The sequence below is a fragment of the Trachinotus anak genome, unplaced genomic scaffold (assembly GCF_046630095.1).
Source record: "Trachinotus anak isolate AG129_WGS33_773 ecotype Australia unplaced genomic scaffold, CSIRO_AGI_Tana_v1 ptg000012l, whole genome shotgun sequence".
Lineage (NCBI taxonomy): Eukaryota > Metazoa > Chordata > Actinopteri > Carangiformes > Carangidae > Trachinotus > Trachinotus anak.
The window spans coordinates 20999688-21021137 of record NW_027273863.1 but is presented as its reverse complement, the minus strand read 5'-3'; the positions used below and the strand labels follow the sequence as shown (position 1 = coordinate 21021137).

At 40.6% G+C, this 21450-nt stretch overlaps 1 protein-coding gene across 1 annotated transcript in view; it reads left to right on the top strand.

The window, feature by feature from the left end:
• The window catches only part of lig1 (ligase I, DNA, ATP-dependent), a 49120-nt gene that overhangs the window by 2081 nt on the left and 25589 nt on the right, over positions 1–21450 (top strand). Inside the window, exons 4-18 of the mRNA XM_071491423.1 lie at positions 2091–2256; positions 3819–3953; positions 5838–6215; positions 6385–6493; positions 9262–9348; positions 11435–11491; positions 12242–12300; positions 12896–13009; positions 13175–13341; positions 13745–13821; positions 14011–14102; positions 15456–15555; positions 15751–15836; positions 16781–16896; positions 19135–19230. Of these exons, the coding sequence (XP_071347524.1) occupies positions 2091–2256; positions 3819–3953; positions 5838–6215; positions 6385–6493; positions 9262–9348; positions 11435–11491; positions 12242–12300; positions 12896–13009; positions 13175–13341; positions 13745–13821; positions 14011–14102; positions 15456–15555; positions 15751–15836; positions 16781–16896; positions 19135–19230 (1839 nt within the window). The remainder of the gene's footprint in view (positions 1–2090; positions 2257–3818; positions 3954–5837; positions 6216–6384; positions 6494–9261; positions 9349–11434; positions 11492–12241; positions 12301–12895; positions 13010–13174; positions 13342–13744; positions 13822–14010; positions 14103–15455; positions 15556–15750; positions 15837–16780; positions 16897–19134; positions 19231–21450) is intronic.

Genomic DNA, 21450 nt, shown 5'->3' with positions numbered 1-21450 from the left:
TATTCAATGGAGGGAATAACACTGCCACACAAAGGCACAGTAATTGTATGGTGACTCACAATGTTTGAATGCATTTGTCAATAATCCACATTATGAAAAGACCTGATAATCAGCTTCGGCTGTTGCTCAGCCACCTGTTGTCTGATAAACACTTCTCTTAACCTCCCTGATGGTTTCGTTTTGTAATATGTCAGCAGTGTTTCATTATTTGTTCATTGAGGGAAGAGATTGTGACAGATGCACGATGTTTGTCAGGATGACCCAAACTCCATCACTTTCACATGCTTCCAATGATTAAAACATTTTTCATGACTCAGGCCAAAGAGCAGCTCCACAACAGTAAGTGCAGGGCAGGAACTAATGTTTATTTTCATCATCAGTGATATAATATTTTTTTAATGTTATTTTATTTTTATTATTTATAAAAATGTAAAATGCCCATAACAAATAGAGTTCTTGATTGGGCCGAACTTTTCTGTATAAGTGAAACTGAGGGAACTTCGAAGAGCTTAACACAAGTTTACATGAGCAACGGGATGATAAATAACTCGATAAATAATTAATTGATAATCACAGTTGTGCTCAAATGAGCTCATATACCCCTTCATTGTTGCTACCTGTCATGTTCCAGGAATGGATTTGATGAAGATGTTATTTAACACTATTACTAAAATAAAAGTGGACACTTATTTTTCATATGCTGATTTGAAATTGGTGAAGTTTAGTTTTTTCTTTCAGTATATTTCAGTTTTTCATTCATGTGAGAAGATGGACATTTTATCTAGGGTTGCATCTAATGATTATTTTTCATTTTTCACTTAAGCTGTTGATTTTTTTTGTTTTCAATTAACCATTTTGTCCATAAAATGACAGTAAATACAGGACAGTTTCTGTTGTTATTTCCCACAGACCAAGGTGACGTCTCCAAATGTCTTGTTTTGTCATAATATCCAAAGATATTCAGTTTATCAAATCAAATCAAAGTACTTTAATGATCCCAAACTGGGAAATTGTTGCGTCGCAGCAGCAGCATAAGTTCTGTGTGGCAAAGTCAGACATCAAATCCTCATACAAAGAGCAAATATTTGACTCTTGTCAATTAATTTTCTATTGATTGATTATTAGTTGCAGCTCTAGTTTTTTCCAGAACTTTCAGCTTTGTAGTTCGACACCTTTGCTTTCTAAGTAGTTTTTATGATCTCAGTTGCAGCCTGTACAGTTTCGATGTGAGCCTATTATAGATGGCAGCCTATGGGTGATTAAGATGATAAATATACTATTACATTATACTATACTTTATTTTGGGGTGATTTTCACACAAACATGAGGACATGCACTTTTACAAAGTCTAATTTTTTATTTTGTTCAAATTATCTGAGCTGCTAAGTCTTTGAATGCACCCAATCTACCCCAGGTGGGGAATCATTGTGATGAATAGCAGCTTTATTGTGCGACCAGTGTGTTTCTGTGTGTGTCCTTTCATCAGGGCTGCTGGAGTTCTGTCCCTTTAAGCACATGCTACATGACCAGCTCTTTAACACTCACTATTAGGAGTTTATAAAAGGGATAATGGAAGAGCAACAACACTACATCATAGTTTAATTTGGAGTATTGAGACATTTCATGTTCGGGGTCTAATACTTGCTTTTAGAAATTGTTGCCAGCCTGCGTACGATGGTGTTCTCTCCAGCAGGCCCCACTAAACGATGTGCTTCATTGAACAACAAACTCGTTTCCCCACTGATGGAGGTTTATGTTGTTCAGGGTTTGCAGTAAAATGCAGAGATGTTTTGCCTCACGGGCTTTGTTGCTGCTTTTCTTTCATTTGCTTTCAGCCCTCCCATGTGGACAGCTCAGTGTTTGTCCATAAACAAATGAATTCTCCTTTTTTTTTAAATAATTTACAACAAATTTCAAAGTGAATATTCTCGCTTGCCTTCACAGAAGATGCCACATTGAGGATATGTAGACATTGTGGTCCAAATCATATTGTGCTGGACGGCTGGACAACTGTTACTGTCATTTCCTGCCTTTTCAACATCACTCGGACATGGACGTAGATCACTAATACTTGTGTTTGTCTTTTTCAGAAGGATGATGTGTTTAAGGCAGTTCCCACCCCCCTGTCTCCACCACCAGCTCCAGCCACCCCTGTAACACCCGCCACTCCAGCCACCCCGGCCTCTTCAGCTTCACCGGGGACCCCCAGCACCCCCAACTCAATCTCCCCGTCTGGGATCGTTAAACGCAAGACTGGTCAGTATCTGATCAGATTTCATTTATTCTGTCTTTCTTTTTTTTTTACACCAGATTTGTACTTCTCAACTTTTCCTCCTAAGTTGCAGCATTTTGAACTTTGACACCAGCTGAGGATTGATGGTTTTTGTGCCTCAAGCTATTTTACTTGATTACTTGTTAGCAGGAGCCTAATGGCTCCAAATACTCATTATTTCACAATGAGGGAAAACAAGACATTTATCACAAACCATATGCATGGGAAGTTTTTTCACTAGAAACAGCAAAGTACACTTTCCACCCCCTTGTTCCATTTATCTCGTGATACTCTAGAGGGGTCTCAACCTTTCCGATTGACATCCACTAGACTAGATGGAGCTGCACTCTGCCATTCTTCTCATCTGCTGAACCATGAGTATGCTCTCCACAGACCATATCATTATTTTCCTGAGTGTGTTTGCATTGCGATAATACTATTACTGCTACATTGTCTCACGATGTTTGCTGCTGACTGGGCGTTAATGGAACCAGCAGAGCAAGTCGTCTTATTAATGTAGCTGATTGTCAGTGTTTATCCGGCTCAGTTTTGGTTTACAGGCTTTGGTAACTTAAAAAAAAAAAGCCTGAACATGTGTAGTGATTTATTGTTTTATAGCTGCAGCCTGTACGTGACAATATGAATATTTCAGACATGCAAGATACCAGTGAAAGAGAGCTGCTGCTGCAGCTGCCATACATGTTCATTATCTGTAAATTCTGAATGAGATCTGTGTGTCACTGTCTGCATTTAACATAAATTGGAACGGCCAAGCCAATTTAAGTGAGGCTGTATTTATTAATTTTTTTTGTGTCACACCAGAAACGTTGGATTTTCAATAGAGAATTTAAGCCACTTAGAGCTGCACAGTTTCCTAGTGCAGATTTGTTTTCATTTGGGAAGCACCTCCTCTTTTACTTTGTTTCCTTCATCCTACTTTTTCAGTAAGGAAAGCGGCTCGTTCTCTTTTCATCATCCTATTCTCTTTGTGTCTGATGAGAGCAGCGTTTGCTTTTCAGCAGTGGTTGCGTTGCCACAATAAGAGCCCTGCCACCATCACCACTGAGGAAAACATCACATTAAAGTAACGCTCTAATTTGACCAGAAATTGCATTCCTAATGTCCTGAGCTAATGCTTTCATTATAATATCTAAAAAGAAAAATAGTAGTACTACCTGTCCTAGAACCTTAACAAGGACCAGCACAGAGGAGGATGCGGAACCTAAACCAAAATTACCCTCGAGCACCACTGCTGCATAAAATTACAGAGGAAATTACACTGGAACTATAAGCTGCTGTGCTGCATAATATGTTTCAGGATGGAATTAGTGTTTTCATTAGCAAAGTGCGTATCTGTGATTCTCTTTTTTTTCATTGCCCTACATCTGCAGTTAGAGAGAAGACTCGTCCTGTTTTCATCTCCACATTCTTTCTGTTTGATCATGGCATGATTTCAGCTGGGATGCCTCTCACTCTTTTTTTTTTTTTTTTTTAACCCACCCCCCTTTCCCTTCTTTTCATTTAATGCATGTCCTGACGTGTGCAGCGAGGAAGATGTTCCCCAAGAGGAAGCTTGATGAGAGCAGTAGCATCGAGAGTCAGAGAGAGGAGGCCGAGGCCAAAGAGGAGCAGGGTCAGCAAAATAAACGACCCCGTGTGGAGACCAGTGCCAACAGTGCAGGTACGCCTTCATGTCTGCTTTGAGGTAGATAACAGAGTACAGCTCCTACACAGGTCTGGAGAGTCTTTGTGAGGATGGAAAATTACCTGGAGCCTGTCAAGGTTTAAGGAAGGACCACAAGCACCTTGGATACAAAAAGGGGAAATGAACAAAACAAATACCTTGTTAAGTATTTTATTCATAATGGTTATCGTACTCATCACTGATTATACATTACCATGAAAGAATAAAAGAAACACTTTAAATATGTATAGTTCGTGCCTGTATTAAGGCATAATATGTCCCATCAACTTGCTTCTTATATTCCAGCTACACTGACACTCTCTAACCATACAAATACTGATATCTACTCTGTCCCTGGTTCTATCTGTCAGCATCACTTTAAAGTAAAGCTATAGCAGCGATGCATCAGTCACAGCAGTCACTGAATGTTTTGTTAGATGGATAGCATTTACCTTCACAGGAAAATTCTTAATGCTCTGTTCATAATCGAAAGCAGCAATATCCACACTTCTACAGGTAAGAACAATTTCAAATTGCATATATTTTATTTTATAAAAAGTGATAGACAAGCAGCAACTTAATCACATTCGCTCCACAGATTGGCACCTCCTGGCTCCTCTAGCCCGACCTCTTGTTTTGTACCTATGTGCTGAAATGTTAGTTGATTCATTAGTGTTTTAAGCAAAAATATCAACTATTCTTTTGCTCTAGCTTCTTGAATGTGAGGATTTGCTGCTTTTCTCTGTTAGGTTGTAATTTGAAAAGATTTTGAGCTTTGGGTGAACGAAACAAGCAATTTATAGTCGTCACACTGGGCTGTGATAAACTGTGTATTTTTCTTTATATTCGGACGTGTTCTAAACTGAAATGTTAATGGATTCATAGAAAAAAAATCTGTAGATTAATTGATTTATGAAAATAATTTCTAGTGCAGTGCTGAACAATTAATTTAAATATTATCAAAATCACAATGTGGCCAAGTGCAACATCCAAATTGCAGATGCTAAATTTATTTTGATACGTTCAAATGAAGCATTGTGGTGCTACACAGACGCCACAGCCTACAAATGATATTATCCTCCTATCATAAAGGAACATGCTTGTTTGATAAAAGCTCCTACAAATATCACATCATCATTTTTATATTTTTTTCAGTGAAAATGAAATGTAAAAACGACGACTCCAACTGAAATCGTGACTCGTATCTCAATTGCGATATCTGCCAAATATCGTTCCGCCCTATTCTAGTTAAAGCCCTGACGCCAGATGCTGCGGCTGGTGTGTGTTTATCCAAAGCTGCTTTTGTGTTGTCTGATTTGTTTGTCTACGTTTTGACATGAAATTACAGAAAGTAATGTCTGTGCAGAAGCAGGCAGCAGCATTTCTTTCCAGTAAACTTATTGAGTTTTTCCCATAGTCAGCACCTTTTTCAACATGGTGTTTTTCAAGCAGCAAGTGTATCCGCAGCAGCAGCAGCAGCACAGACAGGGAAATGGCCCCTGTCTCTTTTCTAAAATTGTTTGGTAAAATGGTAAAAGTGACTGCTGGATTCGCCAGTCCAGTCCACTCATCATTTTAACTTGTGGATGAGAAAATTAAAGTTTCATGTCTGGCTCCTCACATAGTCAGTATCATGACCCCGGCTCTGTCTGTTGAGACTTGGTGCTACAAGTTTGTCAATAGTAATTTCTCTTTTTCCTGACTTTCTCGGGTGAAAGGGAAACCTCAAAAATATAACCTCCGGCATTTATTGAAGAAGGCTGTTATGTCGAAAACCATCTTCAAACGTGGGCTCAGAAAAAAAACTGGGTCGCCTTCAGGAAACTTGCTGGCATTTATCTCTTCAATGACTCCACTCCCTTTCTGTCTCACCCTATGTAGGGAACACTGATGAACCCATGGAGGAGGGAGCAAAGGAAGAAGAAGTTGAAAAGGCAGTGACCGAGGCTAACAGCCCAGATGAGGAGGTGGAGAACAAGAAGGAAGAGGAAGGAGAGAAGGCCAAGGAGGAGGAGCAGGTGGAGAAAAAGAGCACTGATGAGAAAGAAAAGAAAGCTGAGGGGGCGGAAAAGAAAAATGAAGCAAAGGAGAAGACAGATGATGAGAAAGGGCTTGCTGTTGCCAAGAAGGAGGTGGTTGAAAAGGACACGCGAGAGGGAGAAGAGAGCCCAAAAAGTCAAACAGCAAAAAAGCAGAAAGAAGCAAAAGAGCAGAAAGATAAGGAGCCAGCCAAGAAGTCCCCCATCAGCAGTTTCTTTGGTGAGGAAGAATTTGCATAGCTCTGTGCTTGCACAAAAAAAAGAAAACATGTCTGTAAATGTTCTATGCTTTTATCAGTTAGGATAGATGAAAACATATTGCTCTGGCAAACCCCTGCTCCACCCTCACCTTTATTTATTTATTTCATTTTTTTTTAATTTTTTAACAGCTCCCAGAAAAGCTGCAGTGAAGACAGAGAAACCAGAGAAGAATGAAGGGGAGAAAAAGACAGGTACTGAGAGGAAGAGTTCAGCGGAGGAGAGCAAAGACACAAAAGGGTGAGGAAAGAGTCCAACAGGAAGTTACAGACAGCTGAGTCCTGATAAGCCGGAGGCCTCACAAGCCTGTTTGCTCTGTACTCTGGCTGAATCTAAAGGTCCGAACTTCATCACACTTTCAGACTCGCGTCGTGTTCCCGAAAGTCTCTGAGCACTGAGGGTCCAAATCCACAAAGAGTCTCAAGTGGACTTTGTGTGGACTTCCAGAGCCTCTTTGGGTTGCAGGCTTCATCATACTTTGCTTGAAGTATAAGGAGAAAGTTGTTTTTTGTTCACCTGTGGTGTGAGTGAGTTCACTTTAGGGTTTAATGTTGAATGGATTTGGAGTTTGGCAGCTTCTGTGAAGAGAGTTGACCGTGCACTCTGACCATCAGTGTTGCAGCTACTATGTAATAATACATCCCTGCAGATATCACACATCAGTTGCCAACATTAATACCATCGATGCTATTAAGAACTGTTACAGGGTCTGGGATTTCAATTAATCTCCATGGAAACACATGTGGTCTTCAAGTCCTGTCTCAAGGCAGATTTCAGTCGCGGTCCAGCGCCTTTGCAGACGCGACGTTGACAAAAGTCAAAAGTGAAAACGTTTGGATTCAGCCTTTTGTTTTCTTGTCTGTGCACCTGTTGGTTAAAGACGGTTCTTCAGCAGGTGAGAGGTTCGTTCTCTGTGGCGGTCTCTCAGGTACACTTAACTCATCCTCATGGTGTCTGGTCAGCTGACCTTGACCTCTGACCCCCTCATGTTCTGTACATGCGCTGCCTGTGAGGAAGGAACATAAGAAGAAATGAATTTGAAACGGTAATGTTGAAGTAGTGCTATCACTAATGATTATTTCCTTTACTTCCAGGGTTTCCCTTAATCACTTTCATTAATTACCTCCACGAGGAAGCCGTAGTTTTTTAAATTTTTTTTAATTAGTTCTCAGGGTTTTTAAAGGACTACATGATATTTTGGTCTTTAGAGATGATTACATGTGAATCTCAAGAGACGATGCAGAATTATTGCTTGTTTTCTTTCATGGTTTGTGTGACACACACACTTGATCATTAAGGTGACAGAGACAGGCTTTACTTTTCTGCTTTGAAGCATCAACAACAATGTGTGTTTGCAAACATAATCAGGGTTTCACGAGCAAAAGTCTGGAACCTGGATGTCACTCTGGTGACAGTGAAAAAGGATGTTCCACTCACAGGTGTGATCTTAACCTGCTGTTGAATCAGCACACATTTCTTGATGAGTTAAACTACAATTCCTCTTTTACTTTGCCATGTTTGCAGTTCTGCATGAAGGACAAACTGTGCTCTTATGGGCCAACATCACAAAACATGTCGTTTTTGTCAAATTGTTTTTTTTTTTTTTTGTCAGGACCTTGAAGTGTCATCACTCATTTTCCTCTGTGACACACTACACAGGATAAAACAAGCAAGTGTTGTGCCGGATGCTCAGTTTTGTCTCCAGTGCCCAGTGCCTGTCAAGCTGGGTCATTATTGGAGAAAATATCAAGTAATCATAAAGATTTTAAAAAAGTCTAATTTGAATTCAGCATAAATAGATTTCAGTTAAATTTAGCGGGAAATTGAGTTTATGAGCCAAGGAAGAAGTGATAATGTTTTGGTACAGATTTAGATTTACAGAGGCTACTTTAACATTTTTGTCAGATTTTAAATATTTTCCTCTTGATATTTGCCACATAAAGTACATCCAGTGATTCTCAGGGAATTTACTTGTTGCAGTAGTTGATATGGGAGAGTGAAACCCAGATAAAAATTGGGGACAGTGCCAGTAGTCAGTGATAAATTAACAATGTTCAGCACTGCAGGACCTAAAACTTTTATGTACTGTAGCTGCAATTTACAGGTGTCCCCTAAACACCTCATATGCAGGTTATCTGTAGACACCAGCTGGTTTCACCAGTATATCACATCATTGTCTATCACTGTGTTTATTTAGATGCAGATCCAGATGTAGATACAATTTTTACCCAGTTTCTATTATAAAAAAGTGTGGTCTCTGCAGATGTATGTAATCTATAAGAGCCTTAAGGCAATCAATTTTTCTATGTATTCATTTTCAGTATTACCATAATGCTTATGTTATGCACAGTGCTTTGATTACATGTGAATGAACGAGCAGCAGCAGCAGCATCAGTGTATTACTGCTTTGTCATTTTGAGGTCATGTTAACTATTCCATCCTCAAGCTATTTTTAGCTCTAGAAGAGAGGAAATGCATTTTTCATCCTCATAACTATTTATTTTTTTTATCACTGCCTTGTGTGCGACAGTGTAGGAGTGATAGGCATGACATAAAGAGGAGAGTTCACAGCTCCCTGTAATGAATTCAGGCAACGATATTGTGTTTGACTCTGGATTTCTGTGCCTTGTGTGAGGAAAAGAAACACTTAACATATTGTGCATGTTACCTCAGTAAAATCCTGTCCTCTAATCAGTGCTTTCTGCAAGAATAAATGGCTACATAAAATGGATGACGTGGGCATAGCACCTCCATTGAATATGTTGAACTTTTCTTATTAAGAAGTGGTATTTTTCTTTTGAGATGAACTTTGCTGTAGTTCAACTAAATCTTTCAAAATATCTCCTGAAACACTCATTACATTGCAGAGCATCTCATTGTTAGGATAATTGTGTGCATGACTTTCTGTCTACAAAGAGTTCTGAGTCGGCCTCAGTGAGTGTAACAGCTGTCACCATTGTTCAGTTTGAGACTAATTTGCTCTCTTTTCTCATTGTGTTCCTCCTCAGCGAGCCAGCTTCAGGACCAACAGACTACGATCCGTCCAGGCCAGGATATCACCCCGTGGACCACGCCTGCTGGAAGCAGGGCCAGAAGTAAGTTGAGCCGGCTCTTTACTCACCCTACTCACCACTTATGTCACCCACCTAATGTAAAAATGGATCAGTTTGAATATACTCACAGAGGATCCCTAGTTGTTGCAGAATTTTTGCAATATTGTGAAATTTAATGTCTTCTGCAGGCGTCTCAGAATATGTGGGGATGTTAGATCATGCTCACTTTATGGAAGAATTTCATACTTTTTTTTTTTTAACATAAGATGCAAAATAAATAAGAAAATGCTTCTTGGATCTGCCAACAATGTGGCACAAAACAGGTGTTCTTGTTGCGTAGAAACTGAATCAATGCTGACAAAAAGTGTCAAGAAGTCAAGGTACATTTCGTTAAGGTGCAGAAATGTAAAAATCTTTTGTTTTAGTGGATACGTGATAAAAACAAGAGTGACGACTGCACACGTCTTCTGCAGGGTCGTTTTTTGCAACTTACTTTACATATCATTACTGCTGTCAAAATGTCTCCAAAATAAAAGCTTTTCTCTTTCCAAATGTTACAATTATTAACATTTAAGAAAAAGCATGCACATAACCCCATCTACCCACCCACCAAATTCAACCTCTTGAACAGGAGGAAGGAGAGACAGAAGAGGAAAGGTGTTTTATAATCTCTAAAAGGGGCCAGAGTGTGTAAAATGCTTGTAAAGAGTCTTTAGTATTGTATATAATAATCTGAAGCTTGATACAGGTCAGTCCTCCCTTGATCCAGCCTTTTAAATTGAAGGGGTGAAAACATGTTTCCATCTCAGGTTGATAAGGTGCCTAACCAGTAAAGTAGTGAAAGTCAAGACCTTTTGCAACATGACCGAGAGGTTACCATCATATGAAACACAAAAATCACTCTAAGTGGATTCGGACAACTATATAACGGGAGTACTATATAATGGGACTACTATATAATGGAAGTACTATATAACCGTATTTATTGGTATAAATGTGAGTCTTTTTTTCAGGCTGTAGAGGAGAATGAGATCCTAAAGTAAACATGTGCCATAGACCTCACTGATCATTGGATTATGACAACTGTGGTAATTACGAAGCATAGGATGCCAGTGTGGACAGAGGCTTTTTCTCTGCCAGTGTTTGTTTTCAAACAGCCTCCAAACTTCTGACTGTCAAATAAAGATAAAAAGGCCCAAAGCTAATCTCGCCACCAAACAGCCAGGATTTGAGATGCAACAGTGGTGACAAGTTGCCATTGTGTTCGTGGTGTTTTGTTTTTCCCACTGAGCCAAAGTGATGTGAAAACCAGCCTGATTTTTCTCTTAGCAGCCTTCTTGAGTTAAACATCAAGGCACTCTGAAGAAATAAAAATTTCAGCTCAGGGAAGTGCTCTGACTTCGAAATGGAAAGCCATGAAAAAATAGTGGAATTTTACATCAAGGCCATCAAGGTGCAAATCATGCTGCTTACACCAGGCTCAGACACTGCTGTCCTGTGTACAGTTAAGGTGTTGTGTTGTTTTGAATAACATGTGACATTTACTGTGTCTTTAACAGTAACTTGTCTGCCACAGAAAAGTCACTGAGTTGACTTAAATGCTGATAAAATACTTGAATACTCAAATGCTTTTTTATAATGAATTAGACATTCTGGCTCCCAGACTTTCTCTTTGCAAACAAATCTGAATACAACAAAACATCTGCAACTACAAAAGAAATATAAAGACAAAACAAATGTAGATCGTTATTTATTATATTGAAGTTTTCAGAAAATATTTAAAAGGCATTTAAATCTCATCCAATCTGAACTAGGCTGTACAGGAAGTCCTCTTTTGGAGGCTTTTGTTCGAAAGAAGACCAACTCTCCACCATTTGGAGCATAATAGATTTTTTTTTTTTTTTTAACATATCAAAAGTCTTTGTGAGAACACAGTTTTCCCACTGTGGCAGATCTGACCTTTGTTCTTCTTGCTGCTGCTTTCATGGAGTTTGATAACCCAGAATCAAAGCTCGTTCTACTGTTGCACTAATTGTTAGCTGCTCTGACTTCAGCTAAACGCAGTGACTGTAAAAATCTGTCAGTGTGGACGCTTTCAGCTGCTAACTACATGCTCATCACTCTCCAGAGTGCCGTACTTGGCGGTGGCTCGCACCTTTGAGAAGATTGAAGAGGACTCTGGCAGGTAAGAGCTCCATATGGAGGAAAAGGTGTTTTATCCGAGGCTGAGGTAAATGCCATTTGGGAGAAAGCTAAATATTCAAAGGATGTACATATACCAAAGCACTTTTTTTTTTTAAACAAAGTCAGCGCTCAGGCTGTCTGCTGGGAATATCTGGAGTATAATTAGAGAAGTGTGTTCCAGCCAGGGAGAGGAAGGTAATTGGATTAATTTTCTGGAGTGGGCAGGGAACATGAAGAATTTTTTACAAATAGGTCAGTTTCTAGGAATTTTGAAGAATGTATTTTAACAGAATTTTACACACTTTTATTCTCTGCAACTGTCTTGGAAATCTGGCTGCTGACTTATTTTACAACAAGCTAAAAAAAGAGGAGAAACCAACAAGGAATCCAGTTTTTGGTGAAGAAAACATGTGATTCTTAGCTTCAGGAATCTAGATGATTACATTTTAAAGGATGATTTGAAACTTAAGGCTCTCACCAAGAAATCGAGAAAACATTTTTCAGACAGTCTTTTTATCTTTTGAGGATATTAAATGACAAACGTCCTGGTAATGACTTGTGTTTTTCCTGCCCACTGCAATTGATGTATAGCGTTTCATAGATGAACTGCTCTTCTGCCTCCTGAACTTCCATTTCCGATTAAAACCTCCAGACAGATCTCATTTCCTGCCTCCCAGTATTTACAGAATGGCTTTAAAATTCGTTTAACTCGTCTTCCTTGTCTCAAAGCGATCCCAATGTCATTTCCTAGGCTGAGAAACATTGAGACGCTGTCGAACCTGCTTCGCTCTGTGCTGCTGCTCTCTCCAGGTAAATGGTGTTTTATCTCTCCCATAATGCATGCTGATGTAGCTACACAGGCATCTGGCTGCCAGCCACTCTATCAAGGAGATGATGATGAAGCCAGGTTGCACATAAAAGTTGGAGGATGAGTCAGTTCATTGATGTGTGTCTCTGTGTGTGTTGGTCGGTGTGCTTGCTTGCGTGTGTGTGTATGAGCATGTTCCTGTGGGATTCCAATGATGTATTTGTGTTGATGTGTTGCTCTGTGTCTGTGTGTGAGTTTTTTGATTGTGTGTGTGTTTTTCACTTTTTTTTTTTTTTGTGTCTGTGTGTGACTGTTCGGTGCTGTCTTGAGAGTGTTTCTTTCTCAGTATGTCCTTGTTTTTGTGTGTGTGTCTGTGTGTGTGTCTGTCTTGAGTGTGTTTGTCAGTTTGTCTGTGTGTGTCTAAGTTGTGTCCTGTGTGGTGTCTGTTTTTATTTGCTTGTCTGTGCTTCTCTTTGTGTGCCTGTATTCTTGTGTCGGTGCTTCTCTTTGTATTTGTGCATGCTTATGTGTCCTGTGTAATAAAGGTGTGTGTTTGTGTGTGTCTACACCTTTATTTTATCTATGTTCTTTTTCCAGACGACCTGCTGTGCTGTGTGTACCTGTGTTTGAACCAGCTGGGTCCTGCCTACCTGGGGATGGAGCTCGGCGTTGGAGAGACGGTGCTGATGAAAGCTGTTGCTCAAGCAACTGGTAATAGGTGCACACATATAAATAACCACACAAACACACACACAAGCATAACTACACTGTTGCACCCAAACACTTGTGCATTCCCAGCCTAACTGTCGGTGCCACCCTTCTCTGCTCATCAGCCAGCGAGGCGGCTGCTATTTACCGTCTCGCTCTTGTTTCCAGGGCGACAATTGGACAAAATCAAAGCAGAAGCGCAGGAGAAAGGAGATTTGGGCCTAGTAGCCGAGAGTTCCCGTAGCAACCAGCGCATGATGTTCCAACCGGCCAGTCTGACAGCAGGGGGTGTGTTCAGGAAATTGAAGGAAATTGCCAGCATGAGTGGAAACTCGGTGAGCAACGGAATAACATTTTCATTAGAGGAAAGCAAGCTCGAGAAAATATTGTTGTCACCCTGTTTGCTTCTCAGTACTGGGGTCAGGGAGGGAAAAGAAAGGAGATGTTAATGTGGTTGTGTATTAAGCAGGGAATTATTAGTGTATTTGTGGACCTCAGAGGAAGGAGGGCGATTTCTCACCTTTGAATAAGTCATCACCTGGCTGGAATCTCTCAAGAAATTAGTTCCTTTTTTCCTCCCTGTTGCTGCTGGGTCTGTTTTTTTTTTTTTTGTTTTTTTTTTTTTTAATGCTCTGGATTGAACATGGAGTTTGTACTCGCTGGTGACCTCAGTTTTTTTGCATTCTGTCTCTTCTCGCTCTTCTTCTGTGAATCTCAATTTCCTCCCGCCTGCCTCAGGCCATGAATAAGAAAATCGACATCATCAAAGGCCTCTTTGTGGCATGCCGCTTTTCCGAGGCCCGCTACATAGTCAGGTAAAATAACACTCTCTCTCTCTCTGACGCACACACATACAGACTTCACTGTGTGTGTGATCACAGTCACGCATTCACATCTGCATGTGCTTTCTCACCTTTCTATGTGAATGAGCGAGCGTGTAGCTGCCGTCATGGGCAGCAGGTGTCAACACTGACTGCGGCTGGTCTTGTGGTTTTGATTGACAGGTCTCTTGCTGGGAAGCTGAGGATAGGCCTGGCCGAGCAGAGCGTCCTATCAGCACTCAGCCAGGCTGTGTGTCTGACCCCACCTGGACAAGGTAGCCTCGACTTTTAAAGGGTATTAAAAAAAACCTGAATCTTTAACAGTCTTCAGGTGCCTGTGTGTACACTGAACCAGCTGTTATCACTTCACCTGTCTGCACTGACCAATAAAGACTCCTCCAAGAGCATTTCTAATGTAAGTTATGCAAAAATTGATCAGAATTTAATGTGAAGCTTCAACAGTGTGAGTTACACAAGTGAGTACCTTCCAACGTTAGTTTTTTTTTTTAGTACAGAATCCTTCTTTGTTACACAATCTCTCCACTGCAGCTCAGCCAGGAAAACACAGACAGAATATTGGACTAAAAATACTTTGGAAGATATCCACTTGATTTGTCTCAACTCAGACTTCAGATAAACTTTTAAATATACTTTTGCACCGATCGGGGGCTGTGGATTTTTTCCCCTCTCTGTGGGAAAAGCTGCCTTTCACCCAGTTTAGTAAAATTCATGTTTGTTGATTTTTTTTTTAATGCATCTGTTAATGAGATGCTGATGTACTTGTTGTATGACAGAATTATTCCTTACGAATTTAATTAAGAGCCAAACTGAGAACCAGTAGCTCTCACTGACGAAAGTGTTAAAATATTCTTTGCATTCATTAGAACTGTTATAAATGAAATTTGATACTTTTAATGTGTTAAGCAAACCCATTCACGTGTCCCTCTTAAGGTAAGGTAAATAAAATGAAAAACAACAGCAATTATGCAGTATATAATTTGGTGTTTGAAAGTGACACGTTTTCTCAATGTGTTGCAGAATTTATCAAGTTTTACAGCTCTCGCTACCTCCTTTCAGCACTGATCTGACCTGCTCTCACCAACACCACCGACACCAAAATGAAATAAATTCATCCCTGACTTATTAGTATTCATGCCTTATTCTCCACTGGAGGTATGCTTTAATAAGAGTCAATTAGACCAGAGGCTCGGTGGGGAAATTTGCATTGATCTGTGGTCTGGTCTGGAAATGTTTTTCTTAGCTTTATTTATTTATTTAACCATTATTTTATCAGGCAAGTCAACTAAAAAGCAAATCCTTTTGTAGGGCTCAAGTGGATCATTACAATTAATAATTCAAACAAAATAATTAATTTAGCCTTCAAGCTTATATGATCTTAAAAATTTCAACCACCGTGGGGCTCTTTAGGTTTAGCTCATTGTACAAAACACTGAGATGCAGGTATGCATATATAATTACGCTGCTCCAGCCCTCGTATATTTCCTTTTTATTCCTATTTCCAGCCGTTGAAGTGCCTGTGAACTTCCATCCATCAAATATTCGGTCGCACAAATGTTCTAACGCTTAGCGATCTCATTGAAATGCATCTTTTCCCTCCTTCCTTATAGGTTTTCCTCCTACTGTGATCGACGCAGGAAAGGGGATGAGCGCTGAGAGCAAGCGGGCCTGGATCGAAGAGAAGAGTCTCATTCTCAAACAGACTTACTGGTAACTGAAACCTAAACAAACCTCCTTGTTTCACTTTGCAGTCTCTCCTCGGCGCCACAACAGTGCTTCATTCCCCTTAAGCCCTGTCCCTTATTCTCCCTCACTCATACTGCTCACTTTCATTTAGGACGATATTGATTTCTTTCTTTCTTTTTTGTTTTTCTTCCCAAACACTTGGCTTCGTCTCCCGTCCAGCGAGATGCCCAATTACGACGTCCTCATCCCTGTTCTGCTGAAAGAGGGCATAGACCAGCTACCCAATCACTGCAAGCTCACTCCAGGTAAGCAGCCAATCAGGAGGCGGAAAGGTTATTTCATCCAAAACGGTGACTGGTGTGTGTTTATTGATTGGTTCAGTGGAGGTCACTCAGTTATTTTAGTTGAGTCATTTATCACAGAAAGATAAGATACCACTAAACTAAGGACTAGCTCCCAATTGCACTGTTGTCAAGCTATTTGTGATAAGGAGCCTTGGCACCAATGCAGGAAATTAATACCAGCCACCATCTGAACACGACTAAATTGGGAAACTAAATTGGCTGTTGTTGGTCAGTTAGACAAATCTAGCAGCTATATTGGCAGGTAAGTAATCGGTGCTCTGTGGGCTCTTTTGTTCTAAAATGCAGTATAGTTAAAGGAGCCGGTGACTTTTTGGATGGAACCAGCCAGTTTGGACAAAACATTACTGTCCTGTCATATCTGGCTCCCTGCTCTGTAAGCTGCAATGAAAGGAATTTGTTTGGTATATTTCATTATATCACTCCTCTGCTGCTTTTGAAGCTTAACTTAGCAGCGCAGCCTAAGGGTGCGTGAGTCAGAGAACTTTCGTATTAGGGCCAAATGAGAATACAAACAAACTAATTTTCAACTGTGGTTTTGTCACAAAAACAGTTGTGGGTGTGAAGTTGATGTGTCATGTGGGGAATGTGTCATTGAAGCTAATTTCACAGCTCCTGGGTTTCTTGAAAACGGATGCAAGATCTGCCTCTTTGTCCTAACCCCGAGGCCTGTTTAGCGCCCTCCTCCTCCTTCTCTCCACACGCACCAGGAAAGTGGGAAGAGAAGAAAACTTCTCCTGGGTTGACTGATAATTAGTTTCTCAACTGTTTAGAAGTCGTGAAAAATGCATGAAGGCATTTTTTTTTTTTTTTTTTCTATGCCAGTTGTTGGTGTCCCGCTGTTGTTAGCAGTTCCTCAAATTCTCTCACCACCTTTCCTCTCTCAGGTGTACCGCTGAGACCCATGTTGGCTCACCCCACAAAGGGTGTTGGCGAGGTGATGAAGAAGTTTGACGAGGCGGCGTTCACCTGCGAGTACAAGTACGACGGCGAGCGTGCACAGGTGCGTGTTTGTTTGTGTGCTTGTAGGTGGTAATGTGACAGAATGGGACCGTTTGTTTTGCGTGCGTTTGGCAGCGAACATATGCCTGCTGAATTTTGTATGCATATACCTCTCGGCTGTGTTCTTTGAGGCTGAGGTATTGCCAGTCTGCGCCTCTCGCTGCGTGTTCACTTACTGTGTGTATACGTGCGTGGTGCTTCTGCATGATGTGCGTGTGTGCGCCTATTCTTTTAAGATAAACAGTGGTGCTGCTTCTGCCCTGGGCCTGTAGGCAGAGCAAGCTACCACTGACATTGTGGACCAGAGTGAGGGAGGGAGGGAGGAGGGAGTGGGTTGGAGATGGAGAGAGAGCGGCGAGACACATGAGAGGGAGATGAAAACGAAGACACAACAGGAGACAGTAGTGTGGCTGAGGAAATTTCGAGAGAGACATAAAGGGACACAGCAAGTGAGAGACTGTAATGTAAACCCCTCCAGCTGTATTGTTAATTTTGGTCAGTCATGCCAATAAAGTGCCTTTGAACTGAGCTGAATTGAGAAGAAGAGAGATGAGTAGGGAGGGAGAAACAGAAACAGAGAGGATAGAGAGAGAGAGAGCGAGCGAGAGCAAACAAACCCTATGACGTCCTCTTCTTCTCTCTCTCTCTCTCTCTCTCTCTCTCTCTCTCTCTCTCTCTCTCTCTCTCTCTCTCTCTCTCTCTCTCTCTCTCTCTCTCTCTCTCTCTCTCTCTCTCTCTCTCTCTCTCTCTCTCTCTCTCTCTCTCTCTCTCTCTCTCTCTCTCTCTCTCTCTCTCTCTCTCTCTCTCTCTCTCTCTGGTCTCACTGCAGTGGACTTTACCTCAAACAGCCAGCAGGGGGACTCACGGTACACCACTCACTTCAACTGTGTGTGTGTGTGGAGTATATTTTGTGAGTGTGACTGTTCAGATTTGGGGAGTAGCCACAAGAAAGTGTGCATCTGCAAGTGTGTGTCAGCTGATGAATCAAAATAACTGTATGTATTAATGGAGGGTGTGTCCCATCTAATCAGTCAAAGGAAATGATTGTTTCTGTATTTCTTTTTACTATTGATGAGAAATTATATCTATTGATCAATAGAAAAAAAGAACTGTGAATGAGCCAGAGTCATCTGTTGTCCCTGGACAAATAATGATTCACACGTTTGAGAGATCAGTAAGAGCTGAGTTCTCTAATGACTGGATCATATTTTTCATGTCAAGCTGACTTTATTAATGTTGCCTCAAAGGGCTTTACAGCATATAAACGCCATCTGTCTTTTGACCTTTGGTTTAGATGTGGAAAAAAGCTTAATTAATCCTTAAATTGGGGAAAAAGGAAGAAACTGCAGGAAGAGCAACGAAGGTGAAATCTTTCCAGGACAGACAGACAAACATACAATAGATGCACACAACAATGACACAAATGGCAATAGTGAAACTAAACTATGGGGAAACAACATTGGGTAGATACAAACACACAGTACACATGTTAAGGTCAGAGTTTGAGCAGCTTCCAAGCACCATCAAGGTAGGGCATGATGAGAGCCAGACTTTGTGGCAGACTCTCTGCCACAAAGACCATTTAAATAATTTTTCACGCAAAAATACTAAAACATTTTGTGGTTTGAGCTTCTTAGATGTGAGCTTCTACTGGTGTGAAACTAATCTGAATATCTTTGGGTTTTGACTAATGGTTGGACCAAATGAGCAATCTAAAGAAGTCACCTTGGGCACTGGAAAATTACAACAGTGAAAAATTGAGATTGCATTTTCCACTGCTTTTTGACCAAACGATTAATAGACGAATCTAAAATGATTGCCAAATTAATCAATAAAGAAATATTCATTAGTTAGAGGTGAAACGGTGACGCTGATAATCTTAAGACACCTGTGTACGTCACTGAAGTCGTGAGAGAAGGCCACATATGGTTGGTCAGGAACCAGCTTGACTGTAATTGGCTAATCTAAGACAGCGACCATCTCAGAAGACAAAAATATTCTTTAATCTGACCCCAGCAAAACATATTTTGGAGATATTCTTATAACTAAGAATATATATGACTGCATCATTTCTCCACCATGTAAACTGCCAGTCAAGACAGAAATGCACTGAATTCCACTCAAACATCCAACCAATCAAGTTTCACTTATAACCCAAACAGACCACATCAAAATCTTTATTTCCTTTATTTTTATTTATTTATTTATTGTACTATTTGTTCTTTATTTCTCCCCACAGATTCACATTCTGGAGAGCGGCGAGGTTCGAATATTCAGCCGCAACCAGGAAGACAACACCAGCAAATACCCCGATATCATCTCTCGTATTCCCAAGGTAAAACGCTCGAACACGCACAGCGCTGCAGCTCAGCCCCTGGGAGAGTGGCGAGTTGCCCTGAGCCGTGATTGTTGACTGGCGGCTCTCACATTGTGCAAATAACAACTGCACATAGTTGTCTCACTGAGTCTGTCTTTCATTTTGCCGCTTTCTCTCGACCTTTCTATCAACTGTCTGGTTTCCATTTGCCCACTCCTGCTCCCTGCCTCTGCCTCAGTTTGAAACCGCTCTTCAAAGCTTATTTGTTACCTGTAGTCATTTGTTGTCCTCTCCCTTCCCCGTCCTCTCGTCCCTTTTCAATCGTCAAGAGCCACCACCAGCCATTTAACTTCCTTTTTTGAAGTTCCACGAAGAACTGGATTTTTAAACCAGCTTGTCATGAAACTTCATCTCTCTAATAGGCATGAAAAACACTAGTCATTTAATTTAAAGTTGGAGCTGTGGGAAGGTTCACCAAATTAGCAAGGATGTGCTTGCGTGGGGAGAGAGAAAGCGATCACCGGTACCTGAAGCTTTGGCAGTTGGCCTGGGGTTATCTGAGCACGCTCACTACCTCAGCACCTGCTGAGTGTCTTTTTCTGCTGTAGTGAGGAACTGCAAATAAAGCTGTATCCATTTGCTTTCTCCACTCTTGCCTCTCTCATTCACTTCTGCTGTTTTCAAGACTTCATTGAGTGCACAGACGTTATTAAAACATCAATAATAATAATAAAAGCCATTCCCATCTGCTCTGTATTAATCAGGGCAGGTTATTGAATCAGATAAACTCACAGCATTGTCAGTGAAGGTTACTAATAGGTCCCTTTGCTGGAATTTGTTAAGGTATAATTTATTGGTTATAAGAGGAAACAGGTGCACTTCTCCTGTACTGAATTTTCCGTTGATGGGGAAAAAAAAAAAAGAACAGGAATTTCTTTGTTTATTACTAATGCAGAAAAGGCAGCACTGCAGTGCTTCCAAGAAAGTGAAAGAATCATCTCCTGATTTAGGTGAATTTTATTTTTGAAGTAGTGTGCTGAGCAACATGTCTCACATCACGACGAGAAAGTTGCTTTTTTTCTACAAGGCGTGTAGTTTTCATGTCAGATCGATCCTCAGTGAATCACACTTATTACTACTTACTACTACTACTGCTGCTTAAAAATTCTTCTCAGCTGATAAACAAACCAAAGGGGAAAACTGGGGGGATGGTTTTTCCTGTCAAGGTGTCATGAATTTAATCCCAAAGAAAGATTCGATTTTTTTATTTTTAAATGGCAATGATCTACCCGGTGACTGTTTGGTCCTTTTCAGAATCATGTAGGCAGTAAATGATGGTTGGTGGGAGGCTGCAACTGCAGCAAAGCGACCAGCTTTTATCTGGTTGACACGGGGGGGTCTGAGTAGTGTTTTTTTTTTTTTTTTTTTCCACTGTAGCCCTTGTGGCCTCATGGCAGGAGATAAACACACACCTACCCACACTGTTTTGGTCCTGCTGCTTCTGTTTTCAAAAGTCTCTGTGTTCAACTCTCAGTACTGTTGTGACTTGTAGCTTCATCGTAACGTCTATGTTCCTGTTCCTTCTTTCAGATGTCAGGCTTATTTTATAGTCTCCTCATTGCTGTTAGAGGCGTGTTATGTTTTACTGCAACTGCAAACTGACTTTTCCTGCTGCTTCACATTAAAAACTTTCCCTTGAAGGAGCGCTCTGGTGGCCTAGGTAATGAGCATGACCTGCAGTGTCCCTGGTTCAGGTCCAATCAGTGGCCTCAGCTGCGTATCTCTCTCTTCCATTTCCTGTCATCTCTACGGTTAAATCTAATAAAAGAATAAAAATGCCCCAAAAAACTTTTTAAAACTCTTTCCAACAGGATACTTTTATTTTGAAGCAGCTGTTGGAAATGCATTGTATTTGTCATGGTGTTATGTATGTTAGTGGCACCAAAAATAGATTTACACAACAAGATGTGGAATTATTTGGCATCATTTGGTGAGCAGATTAGTTTTAAATGTTGCAGGAAGGAACGGTGAACGTATGAACATTTAAAGGAACAAATCAGTGCAGATTCCAACAGAAAAAAACAGAATTTAGCAGCCACATCATTAACAAATTTGTCTAACTCGCAGCATAAACACAAAACGTGTATTCACATTGTTTTTTCTTATCTTTTAAAAGTAATCTCTGTCTGTGATTAAAGTAGTAAACAATAATTCATGTAACTTGTAACTTGAGAAGTG